The sequence below is a fragment of the Haliotis cracherodii genome, unplaced genomic scaffold (genome assembly GCF_022045235.1).
Source record: "Haliotis cracherodii isolate W230 unplaced genomic scaffold, xgHalCrac1.p SCAF_14, whole genome shotgun sequence".
Lineage (NCBI taxonomy): Eukaryota > Metazoa > Mollusca > Gastropoda > Lepetellida > Haliotidae > Haliotis > Haliotis cracherodii.
The window spans coordinates 19,861,751-19,880,006 of NW_027266269.1; the positions used below are offsets into that span (position 1 = coordinate 19,861,751).

The 18,256-nt window shown below is 40.2% G+C and overlaps 1 protein-coding gene across 1 annotated transcript; it reads left to right on the plus strand.

The window, feature by feature from the left end:
* The first annotated feature begins 7,565 nt into the window (after positions 1-7,565).
* On the plus strand, positions 7,566-17,398 carry LOC139460620 (secretory phospholipase A2 receptor-like). The gene is made up of 4 exons (XM_071242088.1): positions 7,566-7,621; positions 12,959-13,224; positions 15,268-15,459; positions 17,154-17,398. Exons 1-4 carry the CDS (start codon positions 7,566-7,568, stop codon positions 17,396-17,398), a joined length of 759 nt encoding a protein of 252 aa, XP_071098189.1.
* Positions 17,399-18,256: the final 858 nt, after the last annotated feature.

Below are 18,256 nucleotides of genomic sequence, written 5' to 3' on the forward strand. Positions count from 1 at the left end.
TTTTAGTCTTATTCAGATTGACTTTCATGCCAGTATCATCACAGAATTTCTCCAGGGACTTTATTTTCTTTTGAAGCTGTGAAGCAGTATCAGAGACGGTTGACACATCATCGGCAAATAACAGAGCAAATACATCAGGGATATGAGTAGATATAAACACACCTCTACCACCTTCTTCCTCGAAATTGAAACTAACAGATTAATAAATATGATGGAGATCTGAGGGCTTAACATACACCCCTGACGAGGTCCCATGGTAGACTTGAAGTATAGCGATAGTCCAGAATCAGTTCTCACACATGCACATAGTGTTGAATACATCTGAATTATAAACTTGAGAAATTTACCTTTAACTCCCAGTTGAAGGAATCTGTTAAATAACATGTTGTGGTTCACACTGTCAAAAGCTTTTGAAAAGTCTATTTTAAGACAATGAAACCTTCCATATTGATAAATATTTGTTGACCATAGCGTGTTGGGTAAATATCTGGTCAATAGTGAAATAATTTTTTCTGAAGCCAGTTTGAAATTCAGATATAATTACTGTTGTAAGAACTGTACACAATGAATTTATCAAGGAGATGTCTCTGTATTTACTTGGGTCTGAGAAGCTGTCTGATTTGTGTAGGGGACAAAAAATACTCTTGCCCAGCTACTAGGAAATATACCACTGTCATAAAGTTTATTGAATAGTTTTGTTAATAATGGTGAGCTATAGTTCTTAGTTGCTTTAAAGAATTCGTTAACTATGCCATCTGGGCCAAGAGATTTGCTTGTTTTGAGCAATTTCAAACTTGCATTAATTTCCTCTTGTGCAAAAGGGTCATTTAATTCACATAAATAGTCACTGTCATCTGCATCTGTGTATTCCCATATTGGGTCACTGTAATCATAGCTAGTCAGAATTACAGTTCAACAGGTTATTAAAATGTTCAAAACACTGTTCTGCTGTTATGTTGGAAGGACATTTTAATACTTTCCAAAAAGATTTTGAATCATGTCTGGATGCACTGAGAATTTTCCTCTGTTTGTGGCAATAATCGTCCTTTTCAAATAAAATGTTTCCTTAAATTTCCTTTTACATTATATATATATATATATATATATATATATATATATATATATATATATAACAATTTCCTGTCCATGTTTCCTATGCAGCCTTAGAGCCGTATATTTCTTTTGTTTTAATACTTCCAGCTGATCATCCCACCAAGGTGGCTGTGGTGATATGTCAGTTAACTTACTACCTTTGTACACTTTTTTAAACTCTTCTGCAGCACCATTGTTAAAGGTCTGTTAAAGTATCTACACTGTCTGCTACATTTTCTTCAATCTGTTTGTATATACTGTCAAGACGACTTATGCTTCAACAGGGGAGTTTTCAGGCGAGATATATCAAATATTAAAATTGAATCTTTTTGTAATCCAAAATAACTTGTTTGAAAGTGCCGCACAACAATATGGATGCCGATATAAGATTGTTCTTGATAAAATTATCTTTCACCAATACGGTTACACCACCACAGTAACGGCCACAAAAGTTAAATGATTGAAAATCGGACAATAGATCGACAAAGTCATCTTCCTGCATAACAAACGACTCACAGAAACTAATAATGTAGTATCTACTGCAGAACTGTTTAAAATCACTAAATGAAGAACTCACGTATTTGTACAATCCATCAATATTCCAACTGAGAATACTACAACTTGTGCCTTGGTCTTCTCCATTGCATCGTGTGGATTTCTGTAATAAAAGATTAAAACTAACCCATTTGTCTCATTTATTTGCCATGTTTACTCCACATCTCATGTACACAGTGAGTGACAGTCTAATCAACACATCTGCTGCGGCATGGACCAAGCATTGGTACATGCTCAGGTTCAGCCTCTTTCACTAAAGACAAGATATGCCTTGATCCTGGTGTGTTGCCAAGACGTTCCATAATGGCAGGTATTGGTTCAAAAGAACTTTCAGATTTTGATCCATGTGTCATAATTGTCAATGTATGACAAAGTGTCTATTGGTTAAGAACTGTTCTGTCATGCTCGAAAATTAACAACATTGAATGGTGAATATTATGCCAAGTTTTTGAAAAGATTGCGCGAGTCTATCAAATAGAAGCATCCCGGCAGTCTTTGGCAGTGGTCCGTTAGGATGAGGACAATGACCTGGTGTCTGGCAACTGTTCTCATTATTTACAAAACCACACTTGTGTTGTGAGAGATACATGAAGACCAAGAATTGGTTGCTGCGGTAGAGGGTTGGTTGACAGACCAGAATTTGACCTACAAATTAGAAATACCTGACCTACACAGCAGACGTCATTCAAAGTTAACATTTCGTTTTCAGTTTTAACAAAATGAGTACTTGCTTGTGTGATCCATCAACTCTTTTGTTTGTTTGATTGTTGTTTAACGCCGCACTCAGCAATATTCCAGCTATATGACGGCGGTTCCATCAACTAATTGTCTGGTTCGTTTGTAGGCCGCCAACAAACAGACACTTTCTTTTTGATGCAAGTGAATGGCGCGTGTTACCAGTAGGGCAGGACAGACTCAATCTCATTAAAATCAGATCCTAGATCTGAGGACATCCCATAACGGGTCACGTCAGAACGACCTTTCATCCCTTTTGAGGGAAAAATCGTTTTCATGTTATTTGTGGTCCGGATTCAACATGGGTATGGTTTCTCATTTCCCCCTGGTGCCCATCATAATGACTTTGTTGTTTGTCGACTGCCTCAATTGAAAAAGCCTAATTGCAATGAACTATGTAGGTCTTTTGTATGAGAGACTGAAATAACGTCAACAATCTACAACATAAAAACCAATTATCTGTACAATACACAAACATCAATTGGCAATCAATGCCTTGTGGGCTCTGTTTTAAGTCTAAATTGTAACGATGAATGCTTACATAAACTTTATGAGTAAAAAGAAGCTTGATGGAATTTAATGGTCAAATGTTTACATTCCACATTCGCTCGCAGTCTTAAGAATTAGTCTTGCATTATTGATTCAGTGGTGGCTTCAATAACAAGAGAGCACTGAGATCCAAGATCTATCGCATATGTACTTGGACTCTCACACATTTTGCGTCTCGAGAGTTGGGTTAAAATACGGTCGAATATGCTGCTACCAGCTTCTTTGGTTTGGCTCTTCGTCATTTTGAACAACAGGTACGTTATTTCGATCTTGTGATCATATTAAGTGACTAAGTAATTGATGTCCGTATGTTTGTTTGTTGTTTAAAGCCGCACTCAGTAATATTTTAGCTACATGACGGCGGCCTGTGAATGATCGACTGTGGAACAGACAATCCAGTAATTGACAGAGAGTCTGACCACCCGATCCCGTTAGTCACCTCTAACGACAAGCATAGACGCCTTTTATGGCAAGAATGGGTTGCTGAAAACCTATTCTACCCCGGATCCCAGTCCATGCTGGTCGAAAGAGGTGACTTGGTGGATCGGGTACATTAGACACGTGACTTAGCTGAGAGTGTGTCATTGTACCCTGACGCCGTGGATCATATACTACACGAAGTTTGCTAAGGATCACCACTTTAAAAGGTAATACTCAAAGTGTGTGCTTCTTTTGAAATAGCCAAAGTCAATATTGCATAAATGTGTTTTAATGACTAAACGTCCGTTGACAACAAACAATATGTGACCAATAATCAGTCAGAGCACCCATCATATCTGATCCAAAACTGGAACATAACAAAATCACGAAAGCAAATTAATTTTCCAAAAATCAGCTCTGAGTAGCGCGTATGTGATCCACGCGATGCGATAACAGCCTGGCATCGTCGTTTCATATTCCCAATAGGTGTTCCAAACTTCAGTAAGAGATCCCGTAGAAGGACATGACGTCGATCTGCAGCTCGTTCGACAGGTTTTCGATAGGGTTGTGGTCTGGTGAAAGGGCTATCTACTTCATGGGGACAGTGGTTTCCTGCCCTAAGTAGGCATCAAAATCCTCGTTATTGTCCATGAGGATGAAGTCCGTTCCGACTGCACCAGCATACGGTCCCAAGTACACATACAGAATGTCATCCCCGAAGCGCACAGTTGGCATTGTGCCCCACTGTAGGACTTGGAGATCGATTCTTCCAGTTCTACTTATTCCACCTCAAATCATGATTGAGCCCCCAAAATAGCGGTCATGTTAGGCTTTGTTGGAATCCTGAAGTCTTTCTTCTTGTCTACGCCACACTCGGGCAAGACGGTCTGTGAAGTCTAGATAATATCTCGATTTATCAGTAAAATGTACTGGAGCCCTGTCCTGTCCAACTGACGTGATCTTCAGCCCTAACCACAAATGCCTGCCTGTGATGTCTGGTCAGTGGGATGCGAATGCATATGATCCGTGACCGGAGACCAGCCTCACGGAGACGATTACGCACAGCTGTGTAGAAACGTGAACAAAACTGTCGTTTTGCAGGTACTTTCTGAGTGTAATGGTAGTTACGAAGGGGGGAGAGAGATAATTCCAAATACGTTCTTCAGATCCTTTGGGGTATTATCTCTGTGAATGCATACAATTTCAACGGATTCCTTTGGGTACTTCAGATACGACCCTTATTCCAAAATTATTGGTTGTAACACCCGGCTGTCCCAAGGATATAATAAATCACTGGTTTGTCTGTTGCGAGTTATTTACAGGCCGACGTCATATTGCTGGGATAGTGCGGGGTTGGTCAACAAAAGATAATGAAACATTAAAATGATTATTAAATTCAGTTTAATAACGCTGACAATGGAATAACTGTTCAATGCTTACCGTGTTTGAAGGGATATAAAACAAAAGACTTACATAAATTTCCTCTATACACACAATACATATTTTTCTTTTGTCTTGATATCTATGCCCGCTTTATGCGAGGTGTCAGTGCATCGATTCTTAACAAAAGAACATCATCATACTTCCATGTCAGAATGATGAGATCTGATTGGTTCACGTGATTTTGATAAAATACTATGAATCACGCCTGGGAGGGAAATAAATTTCTGAGCGGGAGAAAAAATCCCTTATACCCCGCCACAAAGAAAACAGGCTGCACGTGGATTTGTAGGCGGAAGAATAAATCCCTTACACCTGGTTCGAAGGACATACCCGCACGCTTTTTCCGACACAATGAAAGTAATGTGACACAGCACAAGTTAACTTCATCTCAAACGAACAGCTGTTTTCTATCAAATTTGAATTCGTTTTAATTCTATGAACCCAAACGCGGGACACATAAAACCACATGTACCCTTCGTGATACTGTACTGATTATAGTGTACTGCAATGACACAGTTTTGCGAAGAAGTATAAAATAAATAAATAAATAAATAACAACAAAAAACATTTCTATAATCATAACATATCTCCAGTGTACGATTCCGACTGTATCAGGTGCATCATAGGATAACGGGTTTTAGACATATGTACAAATCGTCTACTGTGTTATTTTAATCTCATCATATTAAAAGGCCATATCTTATGAATACATGCTCGCCGAACGTGTTATTAGCTCTGTTGAGCTGGTAATTTCACTTTTTTCAGCACTCTCTTTTTTCCCAGCTGTATCCAACAAACTATTTATTTACCATCAATCAATCTATTCTTTTACACGATGAACACAAATAGATGATGTGGGTAATTTCCACAAAACAAACTGTTCACTTGGTTTCACCACTGCCAAAAAACTATTCATTTCGGGCATATTTCTGAACAAACTATTCATTCAAAAATATTAAATAGAGGCTCCCTTACTGCGTATGTCCAAGACAAATGTACGCTGTCTTGTCCTATCGACCAAAAGTTGGAACAAATGGCTGCCACGACCCTGTACTAATTGGTGTATTTAGTTGTAGCCATCTCATGGGTCGGCCAATATGTTTGTTTGTTTGTTATTTTACGCCACACTCAGCAATATTCCAGGTATATGATGGGTGTCTGTAAATAATAGAGTCTGGACCAGACAATCCAGTGGTTGACATTATGAGCATCGGTCCACGTAATTGGGATTCGATGACATGCATCAACCAAGTCAGCGAACCTGACCACCCGATCCCGTGAGTCGCCTCTTACGACAAGCATGGGTAGCTGAAGACCTATTCTATCCCGGATCTTCACGGGTCTACTCTGTCAAGTTTGGTTGACAGCACATATGTTTCTCCATGTATTATACGATGTGTGTACGATTCTATGTAATTATTAATCTACGGTTTCCTGATTTTCTAGGTTGACAATGCAACAAAATTAGGGACAAACTGCACTTCCTACTTTTCAGGTTTTCAACATTGATGGAATGTCACATTTTTAATGCGACAACGTATGAATACCATGCATTTACTACTTTTATAACATATATCTTTTATCAATACTAGAGAGATAATGTAAAAAGGGTGCGAAAGCTTTGTAGTAAACGGCCGGGAAAAAGAAAGTATACACTTGAAATTTGGATTTGACCAAACAAATTAGCGTTCTTTAGACAGTCAATAAACAGGTTGACATTGTCCCGACCATCAAACCGACACGCAGGTGTTTCGTCTTGAAGTCCATAGTAGGGAGGTGTTTTGGGTCTGTTGTTTTCCGCTGGCTCTCTGACTTGACTTTGTTCTCCTTTTTGACAGTCCAAGGGAAGGACCATAGTTCCTTTCTGTCTTGGCATGGGGGAGGTTTCAGGGAAACCCTTTTTCAACATTTGTTATCCTGTTCCTAATGGGTTAACAAGTTGTAATCTTACCCTTAAAGTAGAAGGGAGAATTCCGAAAGTCAGTGATCAGTCAATAAGATGTGTCAGTATGTATTGAGAGGTATATATATAGCTGGAATATTGCTGAGTGCGGCGTTAAACAACAAACAAACAAATGAGAGGTCCAATATGTTGATGAAATCACGGACTTCTTTTCATAGACTATACGTTCGCTCGTCACGCCGAAGACCCGGGTTCGATTCCCGACATGGGTACAATGTGTGAAGCCCATTTGTGGTGTCCCCCGCCGTGATATTGCTGGAATATTGATAAAAGCGGCGTAAAACCATACTCACTCACTCACTCACCATAGACTATAAAGTACTGGAAACACCACTGATTTCTTGTTAGTATTTACCATTCCTGCGCAATTCCTAAACAGATGACAATTTTTTTCTAACACATATGCTATCCAACAAACATCTACATAAAGGACAATGTTTCAGTTTGGAGCATAATGTCCCGAACCAAGCGAGCTTAAGCGTTTGCCCCCATACCCCACCAGATAAACAGATAATCAATATCAAGCCAACTGGTCAATGAAAAGCATGTTACTTCCACATCAAACACGAGCTGGGGGTATTCAGTTCACTTGAAATTCATTCATGCGAATGTATCAAAAAAATAAATGAAAAACGAATAATCGATCATGAATGTTAATAAGCCTCGCATGTGATTACTGTTGCTATCGTCACACAGCCCAAATGTCACATGACCCCAGAGACATGAACCAACCAAGCCTTACATAGTGTCCTGAGTTACAGTAGTAATTCTAGTAGCAGCGATAGACCCTGCCAACCGAACTTGCAAAATGAGGCTCACACTTCATCATTTGATCATCATGGGCTTGGATCTCTGTCACATCAGGTACGTCCTGGAGTTTGTTACATATTATTATGGTTGTTATGTGATACTTAACTATACTTTTTATTTTAACCCTTGGGACTCCGGGTAAGAATATACGTCCACAGCATATAAAGCTGGAATATTGTATCACTATTTATTACGGTGATGTACATGTACAACACACTGTTGGGAATAGAAACCGGGATTTCAGCGTGACAAGCAAACGCTTTAGCCATTAGGCTACCCCACCGCCCAAGGACATATATGAAAATCTTAGATCCCATTTCGCAAACTAGCTGCCACATTTTACTGAATTGTATGAAGACATTGAGAAACAATGGGGAAAAGTAGGATTTCACCGGGGAATGAAGTATTTACAATTATTTTCCTACCTGTATCTTGATATATCCTATAAGTATTTTATGACTATAATTATTCAATGTACATATTTGGTCTATCGTGTGTAATATTCGTGGACAACTGAGCTATGACACGAGCCTCAAAGTAGGGGTCTGTGTTAAAATAGATCCCGGCAGCCAATGCTGGTAGTTAGAGGTATACCAAAGGGATCAAATTGTTAGTGACTTGGTTGATTAGGTGGTACTACGTGGATGGATCGTTTCTCATAATATCAATCATGGCTCCTGAATCTGACCATTTACAAGCCGTGGTCATGTAGATGGAATATTGGAGTTCGGTGTTAAAAACCTGTGGTTGCTGTTAACTATATAAAAATGACGTTCGTGTTCTTTCGGCGTGTTTATTTGCCCGTGGAAGGACAATGTCAAGGAATTAACCCAAACTCCAAAATCCATCCACTTGACACGAGGTTTCTAAGATGCAAGTATGTTTACACATTGGTCAACTCTGAGTGAAGTAAATGGTGTCTTGAAGAAAGTGAATTAATCTGCCCTTGTTGTACATGCTACTGCGACAGGCTTGTTCTTCGAGAGGTTTACGGGTTGGGAGTTTCTAGGAGGCTCTCTAAGAGCTACAAGAAGGTGATTCTAGTCCTGTTCTAATTCTCTTGCAAAGCTCATCTTGGATACCTATTTAGAAATCGATTCGTAAAACAATTGAAGTATTAATTCCACTGGGGACAACGCAACATATATTTCAATTACATGTTCACTAAGATAAATGACAGACACGGTAATTTGTTTGTTTGTTAAATAAAGATCTAAAAATAATTTCCATGCTCCAGAAACATTGCTGGATAGGAGCCAATGGGCATCCAATAACGATGGTACCCGAGAAGATTCCGGGGTAGAATAGGTCTTCAGCAACCCATGCTTGCCGTAAAAGGCGACTATGCTTATCGTAAAAGGCGACAAACAGGATCGGGTGGTCAGGCTCGCTGACTTGGTTGATGCATGTCATCGATCCCAATTGCGTGGTTCGATGCTCATGATATTAATCACTGGATTGTCTGGTCCAGACACGGTTATTTACAGACCGCCGTCATATAGCTGGACTATTGCTGCTATCCTAGTGCGGCGTAAAACAACCAACCAACCAATAACGATGGCTTACTGCACATACGTTTCTTGCATTGTTCAAAGATTTTACTTTCACCTGTGTCACACGTTTCAAGCAATCAGGTTTTAAAAGCAACCAACGTGGTGTGATAAGTATCTTTGAAAGGATACGACATCACAAGGTGTTTGACCATAGCTGTGTACACACTCAGACAAAGATATAGACAATTAAATGTTAGTCCTTTTGTTTAGCAGCTCTTTGGTGCATTTTGTATTCAGGTCACAGGTGTCGAAGTGATAGTGTAGTTTATTTGCAGGTTAATAATTCAGTAAATATAAAGCATCATTTGCTCATTTTACCATGACTGCATTTGTGGAAACGATGGTCGTTCATCAACATCAAAACACATCCTAAATTTGATTCCAATACTTTTGTTGTCTGTTGTGTATGCAATTACCAGATAACGTCTAACACCTGTTTTCCCATGAGTACACGGTCACTTGTAAGTACTCCATTCTGTCATTAACTTGAGATCGATTGTGACATGGACTAAACTCGTGGAGGCATATTACTGTCACAAATGTGATCGATCGATCGATCCGGAAGTTAAATTAAGTTGAAACTCATAGAGCGAGGTGAAAGGTGAGTGAATAACACGTACAAGGCAATGTGGGTCATTAAGAGCACGGTAGGAGAGCACTAATACAGGTTAGATGATTGACGTAAAATGACAGAAATACTGAATATCCTGGCAATGTTTACACCCATTCATTCTCAAATCATTTACCTTTCACAGCCGCTAAACCTTTCCTTTTCAGAAGTATTTTTATAAGAGTCGGAGGGTCTTGCGTCGGCAGCTGTTACTATTATACATGTCATAGGAAGAACATTAAACCACTTCCTAACACTTTCAAGACGTTTTGGGTGGACATGTTGAGGCTTTTTCCAAATTGGACGCATCAGTGACCAAAATGATGTCCGATGCATTTCACTATTTTTAACAATAATTTGTTTGTAAGTGTTTTTAGGTGAACAATTGGCTAACCTCTGCACACGTGATTGTGACGGGTGCCACCGATGTAGCAGGAAACTGACACCTTTCGTGAACACCTCGTGTCATCACTATTGGATAGTTGGTTGGTTGCTTGGTTTGTTGTTTAACGCTGCATTCAGCAATATTCCAGCTATATGACGGCGGTCTGTAAATAATCGAGTCTGAACCAGACAATCCCGGGATTAATATCACGAGCATCGATCCACGCAATTGGGATCGATGACATGCATCAACCAAGTCACCGAGCCTGACCACCCGATCCCGTTAGTCGCCTTTCACGACATAGCATAGCTATTGGACAGTGACTCATAACACATGCTCATGATATAATCGGAACTGAACAATGGACACAGCACCATACTTACTAGAAGGGTATGAATGCGGGAATGTGTGTAATTGAGACCCGAGAAAGGGGATAAAAAAGCTCCGATTTCGCATCTATGTGAACTGATGTTCAAAATCACTCAAGGAGATGACAAAGTCATCGATATCACCCGCAGTGGTTATTACTTCTCGTGAATATGTCAACTGGTTATACTGATTGCATGTCAAGTTTAATGGTATTTGTGGAGTCGTTTTGTTCCAAAATTTTAAAAAATTGGGAAACTTTAGAAAACATTATAGTTCACAAACCCCATTATTTCTAAATCATATTTCAGAGTACTGGTTATATATATATCAACTATACTAACATGCCAACCAACCCATGAATTAGGTAGAAAAACCAATCCAAATTCCAGTGGACCATGTTTGAAGCGCATGTGATTGCAGTGGGAGAGATATATGGTACATTTCTTCCTTTATGAAAATTGCTCATCCATGCTGAGAACGCAGTGGCAATGTGTCAGTGTGTACTGGTTGGCGAGGTATCATCGGGTAGCGTGTTTCTGTGACACAGTGAGCACTGACAACAGATACCAATCCATCAGCTACAATATCCTCGTAGTGTATTGGCAAAGTAAAGAACATTGAGGTGGGCAACTACCAATTCTTCTCTTGTTTTGTTATTCAGTTATATCGCGGCGTGTCAGCTTAATATGGGAGGAAAGCCTGGTGATGTAGATCTCAGACGTTTACCACTAGAGCATACAGTGGAGACCATATACTTATAATTGATTTTTGAAAAATGTCTTTATTGTATAAATGTGATTATCACATACACAGCAAATATTACCGGAAAACGAATTTCCTGACATTATATCAGCAACAAAACAATAGAGCCACAATGCCTTGCAGCTGACCTTAATTACGAAAAGAATCAGTCACAGACTGATCAAATATCAAAATAAAAAAAATACCAAAATATCTCCAACTTGCGTGTCAAATTTCAAAAGCACACATGCAGACATGGCTGATTAATAGTCAAAATATACATTCTCAATATGTCTGCCATGCTTAAAGCTATACTTTCCCCGACAGCGGGATCAAAACAAGGGTCATTAGGAGATGACAAATCGCCTCAGCCCTATAAAAGCAAAAGGCACGACTTTAGCCACTGGTTAATACTACATGTACCAATTTTGGATGACAAACGTTTCATGGTTTTCAAGTCATGCGCTCTGGAAACAAAATACGGACGGATCGACGGGCAAACGGTTGATGAATATATGCCCCCGCATTTACATGACAAGACCTCTGACCAAATTTTCAAATATCCATAAATATATTGTGAGAGTCTTCATCAGTCCACCTGAGTGTTTGCAACACTCAAACATTTCTGGGTTACTATATATATCTTAAATCATTATGCAGGATTTCCACTGAATTAATTTCAAAAGGAGAAAGCTCTTTGTTGGTAGAATCAGCTTAATGTGGGAGGAAAGCCCGAAGTGATGCAGGTCTCGGTGAAACCCACGAGCAGGGGTATGGTGCCAAGAAACAAACCTAGAAACATAATCGGGGCGAACCGGGATTCGAACCCACAATCACAGCTTTCTGGGACGCAACTCTGCACAGCGAATCGCGGCGCCTTAGACGACTGGGCCACCTGTGCCCTAAAATGAAAAGTGAAATAGTGTAGTCGAGTGAAAGGACTAGTGGTAGATTGATACATATGATATAGGCAAAGTAACCACGTCGTATGTAATGAATAACGAATGAAGGTTTAGTGTATAAAATAAACATTTAACATTCAAAGACTTCAATGCCCCATCCTACAGTCTCGTAACAGTTCAATTTCACTTATTTCATTTCTCATACTTGTCAGGTATTTCTGTTTTGTAGGTCAAATTCCAACTCTCTACCGCAGCAACCAATTCTTGGTCTTCATGTATCTCTCACAACACAAGTGTGCTTTTGTAAATAATGACAACAGATGACAGGCACCAGGTCATTGTCCTCATCCTAACGGACCACTGTCAAAGACTGCCGCGATGCTTCTGTTTGATAGCATAATATTCACCATTCAATGTTGTTCCCAGTGGTGTATAATCGATGTATATTAGCGCTGAGCTGTCAAAAAAGAAGGGTGCCTCGACGTTCTTAATGGCTCTGGTCGTTTTAATCTTTCATTGTTCAAACTCACTTTCCAGGGGCTGAAATTCCTCCACCCTACGTCTTATTGTGGGAAAAAATGGGGAAGCTTTCCCAAAACAGAATGCAACCATTCAATCCATATTCATTCAGGAATCTGTCATAATGTTGTAAACCCCTTTTTTCTAATTCAATGCTAGAAGTACGATGACTCGTCACGCACAGGTCACTACTAATATTCGTCATTCTTAGCATAACAATTTAGAATTTACTTTCATTTTGTGCGAGTTCAATTGGCGTATGGACCTAAACTGTATGTACATCAGAGCTTTGATTTAGATTATGTGTTTCAGATTACAATGTTCCATGGCGAATGTGCAACATCTCAAGTTCTCCCACTCGGAGCACTACAAGGACAAGCTAAGAACAACCAGGATCGTTAAGAATGGGTCCGCCAGGAGCATGCTACATTGTTCACAGTTATGTTCAGAGATGGAAACTTGCATTTCCTTCTTCCATAACAAGATCACAAGGCACTGCAGTCTCCATGACGTCATCTTTTTCAGCCCAGATGATGGCACTGATTGCCCAGGGATGAAATATTATGTTTTCGACCATGGTAGGTATTTTCCCAATATTTTATGTAAAAAACTATTTAGTACTAAACTCATTATTTTTCATGATTTTCAAGGACAGAATAAGAGTCATCTATATACCCTGCTAGTAGCGGGAGATGAATTGTAGTGATTAAACCTGAATGATGGCAGACAGAACATTTAAAATACTGCTGCATCGGCAACTACTTCTGACTCACTGGATATAACCTTGACTGTAGTATGCATGGTACGCACTCAGTTGCAATGGACAATTCTCCTAAAGCATAGCGTACTGCAGGGCGTACACTGAGCACAGTTTAACACTTAATGTAGCAAATGTATCATTCGGACAAAACAGGGTTTAAGTCGCGCATGCAGTCGCCTTAACAATAATCAGTGACGTAATCCACAAAGGGCATGTTGCTAAGGGAGGTTTTGGTATCAATATACGTGTGATTTAACATAAAGCCTGACTTAAGCAGGTTTTTTTATTTTATTATAATAATTTACTGTCTCATATGGAACCAAATAACAAGAAACAAAATGTTTAAGAAGGCTTTTCCGGAAGGAGGAGTAGGGTTTTATTCCAGCAATACTATCACGGAGGGATCACTTAGTACCCATATCTGGGGCTTCCGAGCGACGAGCGAAAGTTTTCACCACAACGCTAAGCATGTTCACCCTGGGCATGTAGGGAAACTGTATTCTAACCGGAACACCAAGAGGTTTGGTTGGATGTTTGTTGTTTAACGCCCCACTCAGCAAAATTCCACCTATATGAAGCTGATGTGTCAATAAACGAGTCTGAAAAAGATAATCCAGTGATTGATGTTTTGAGCATCGATCCACCTAAGCCTGACCAAGCACAGTCGCCTGTTACGTTATTGTTTGTTTGTTGTTTAACCCCGCACTTAGCAATATTCCAGCTATATGACGGCGGTCTGTAAAATAATCGAGTCTGGGCCAGACAATCCAGTGATTGACATCATGAGCATCGATCCACGCAATTGGGATCGATGACATGTATCAACAAAGTCAGCGAGCCTGACCACCCGATCCCGTTAGTCGTCTTTGATGACAAGCATAGTCGCCTTTTACGGCAAGTATGAGTTGCTGAAGACCTATTCTACACCTGATACTTCACGGGTCTTACGGCAAGCATGGGTTGCTGAAGACCTATTTTAACCAGGATCTTCACGGGAACGTTCTGGTATCAAAATATGTGTGATTTAACAGAAAGCATGACTTGAGCAATTTTAATTATGTCGCACATGGAATCTTAACAAATTAACATGAAAGATACAATGTTGATAAGGGTGTTCACGACGGGGTAGTCTGTAGCAATATTCCAGGAACATTACAGCGGGCGACACCAGAAACTGTCTGCACACTTTGTACCCATTTGTTGAATCCAAGTCATCAGCGCAACGAGCAAAGGTTTTCACCACTACATTTAGCATGTTCACCACGAGCTTCTCGATAAGGGAAATACATTTGTGGCAATCGAACATTTACTGAGCGGTAGTACCATCATTTTACTCGCTCTGGATAACTAACAGTCTATGGTCCATCAGAAAATATCCAAGGGGGAGATTGTGACGGAGGGATGGTGTGGACATGTCAGATGAAGGGCGAGGAATGATTGAAACGTACCTAAACCTTATATGAAATCACATCATGCCAGAGACGTATATCCACAAAACCCTGAGCCGCAGACACTGCATGTTCCTATAGCTTGTCAATTTTCAAAATGACACAATTTGCTCAGTCGAGTAAGTTTATTGTGGATATAACTCTCCGACATGATGTTGGTCGGTTGGTTTGTTGTTTTAAGCCGCACTCAGCAATATTACAGCTATATGATGGCGTTATGTAAATAATCGAGTCTTGATCCTGTTAGTCGCCTTTTACGGCAAGCATGGGTTGCTGAAGACCTATTCTACCCCGGATCTTCACGGGTCCTTTGACCTGATGTAGCCTCCACAGCACTATTATGCAATTCCTTCTGTGCGAGGCTTTGAACTATGATCAACCCTTGTATAACATTGGCTCATTTTGGGTTTCAGGAGGCTGCTCCTTCACAAAGGGGTTCATCTACAGTCGGGTCAGTCAGGTCTGCTTCAGCATCAGGACTACGGATGGTTTCATGACGTGGCCTGACTCTAAAGTGTTTTGCAAGTTCAGGAAGCTTCGACTAGCAACTGTAGACAGCAAGGAGAAGTATGAGTATACTGTTGCTACAATCAGGGAGAACTCTCGTAAGTCTTACATTGGCTGGATAGTGAGTGAGTGAGTGAGTGAGTTGGGTTTAACGCTGCTTTAACAGCATTCCAGTCATATCGCGGCGTGTCAGCTTAATGTGGGAGGAAAGCCTGAAGTGATGCAGGCCTCAGACGTTTACCACTTCGGTGAAACCCACGAGCACGGGTATGGTGCTGTCAAACCTAGAAACATAATTGGGGTGAACCGGGATTCGAACCCGCAATCCTAGGTTTCTGGAGTGCCCCAGGGACGCATCTCTGCACAGCGAATCGCGGCGCCTTAGACGACTGGACCACCCGTGCCCCCGTTGATAATATGGTCTGGACTATCTAGCCCCAAAAACTTGGGGAGGCTACACTGCATATTCACAGTACTCTGATTTTTTTGACAGTTATGTACACAAGGGGCCATTTTTATTTTAAACTTTTATTTTAAAATAATCACCACGTGTACACGCACTTATAGGACCCGTGAAGATTCCGGGGTAGAATAGGTCTTCAGCAACCCATGCTTGCCGTAAAAGGCGACTAACGGGATCGGGTGGTCAGGCTCGCTGACTTGGTTGATATATGTCAACGGTCCCAATTGCGTGGATCGATGCTCATATTGTCAATCACTGGATTGTCTGGTCCAGACTCGATTATTTACAGACCGCCTTCATATAGCTGGAATATTGCTGAGTGCGGCGTTAAACATCAAACCAAACCAAACCAAAAAACATAGTGCCAATAAACTGACAACAACCGCGTGACGATACCAGTTTCGAGAATTCAATGAAAATATTGCTGATTGTATGGATATGTTAGTCACGCCACAATTGGAAAATACAACGCCATATGATTTGTTGGTTAACATAAAAATTATTACAAAGCAAACTCAAAGTAATTGTTTGAATAATTCGATCAATGTGCATGCTGTTTCTATTATCGTGACTTTGGTTATATATATTAATACAGTACTGCTGTCGCCATGTAGGTGGTTTGAAAATCAAAAAATACATTTTAAACAGAGGGGGATAGTCTATAATTTTTCGTCTTCTACCGAGAGTTTTGTAGTGAAATCTAGTGGTGCCTATCTTCTAACTAAATTCAAGGCATCAAAATTTAAAATAAGTAGTTTGCAATGACGAAATGCCAGGGCCCGGGTTGTTTATCAGAACAGAATGGAGTGAGTGTAAAAATTTAACGTCGCCATTTAGCGATGGAACAGACTACATATACTGAATCATTATCAGTAAAACATCAAAGTAAATAGAACTAATTCAATATACAACAGACTAGATAGACACAGAAAATAGATGTCAGCTATAATGCACATGATAAAAGCATGTAATGTTAACAATGTAACCCCCCTGAGTGATACAGTTTAACAGAATAGAGATACATGTATATGATTTCGTTCTTTAGCGAAGAGGTATGTTTCTTTAATGCGTGGCCATTTGACAGTTATGCCCAAGCGCTCCAAACATAGCACAAAGGATGGAAGTTTGGACTTCTGTTCTTCAATCCCAACGTTCAAGAATTAATCCAAAGAGAAGCACACTCGTCCATTTACTACAAATAGTATTGAAATTAAACGAATTTTATTTCCGTACATTTACTATGATTGCACAATGTAATTTATCTTCTAACTACCTGAATCATGTTCATTTTCGTTCTTTAACGAGTAGTAACCATTTTGACTTTTTCAGGTTTCTTGACAACTGCCAACTACTATATTGGTCTCAGTGACAGAGCAAAGGAAGGGAAGTTTGTTTGGATTGATGGAACCCCTGCACACTGGACTAAGTGGAGCCCAGGCAGGCCAAAGACAGATGTAAAGAGAAACTGTGTCATGTTGGGAGGGAATGCCGAATATAATGAAGAGCTCAAATTTGTGGAAAAAGATTGTGGAAAAAATCGGTTTCGTTGGATATGTGAAAAGGTTCTGACATAGACAATATTGTGACCCGAGATAAAACGCGTTAGGATATGTGGAAAGGTTCTGACATAGGCCGGAAGAGACAATAATGTAACCCGAGGTAAAACCCGTTAGGATATGTGGAAAGGTTTTGACATAGGCCGGAAGAGACAATACTGTGACCCGAGGTAAAACCCGTTAGGATATGTGGCAAGCCTCTGACATATGCCGGAAGAGACAATACTGTGATCCGAGGTAAAACCCGTTAGGATATGTGGAAAGGTTTTGACATAGGGCGGAAGAGACAATACTGTAACCCGAGGTAAAACCCGTTAGGATATGTGGAAAGGTTTTGACATAGGGCCGAAGAGCAGTACTGTAACCCGAGGTAAAACCCGTTAGGATATGTGGAAAGGTTTTGACATAGGGCGGAAGAGACAATACTGTAACCCGAGGTAAAACCCGTTAGGATATGTGGCAAGGTTTTGACATAGGGCGGAAGAGACAATACTGTTAACCCGAGGTAAAACCCGTTAGGATATGTGGAAAGGTTCTGACCTAGGGCGGAAGAGACAATACTGTAACCCGAGGTAAAACCCGTTAGGATATGTGGCAAGGTTTTGACATAGGGCGGAAGAGACAATTCTGTGACCCGAGGTCAAACCCGTTAGGATATGTGGAAAGCTTCTGACATAGGCCGGAAGAGACAATACTGTGACCCGAGGTCAAACCCGTTAGGATATGTGGAAAGGTTCTGCCCTCACACAGTAAGAGATGCATGGATGACGGATACCCGTGGTGACCTCAGGTTTAACATGGACTCTGTCTGTCCTTATGTGTCTTAACATACAGCAAACAGGATGGAAGTGTGGTTTTACATATTTAAATGCCAAG

Coding starts and splice junctions, on each gene's coding strand:
- LOC139460620 (XM_071242088.1), top strand. CDS start 7,566: ATGAGGCTCACACTTCATCATTTGATCATCATGGGCTTGGATCTCTGT. Junction 7,622..12,958: donor TTGGATCTCTGTCACATCAG/GTACGTCCTGGA, acceptor TATGTGTTTCAG/ATTACAATGTTCCATGGCGA. Junction 15,460..17,153: donor TACAATCAGGGAGAACTCTC/GTAAGTCTTACA, acceptor TGACTTTTTCAG/GTTTCTTGACAACTGCCAAC.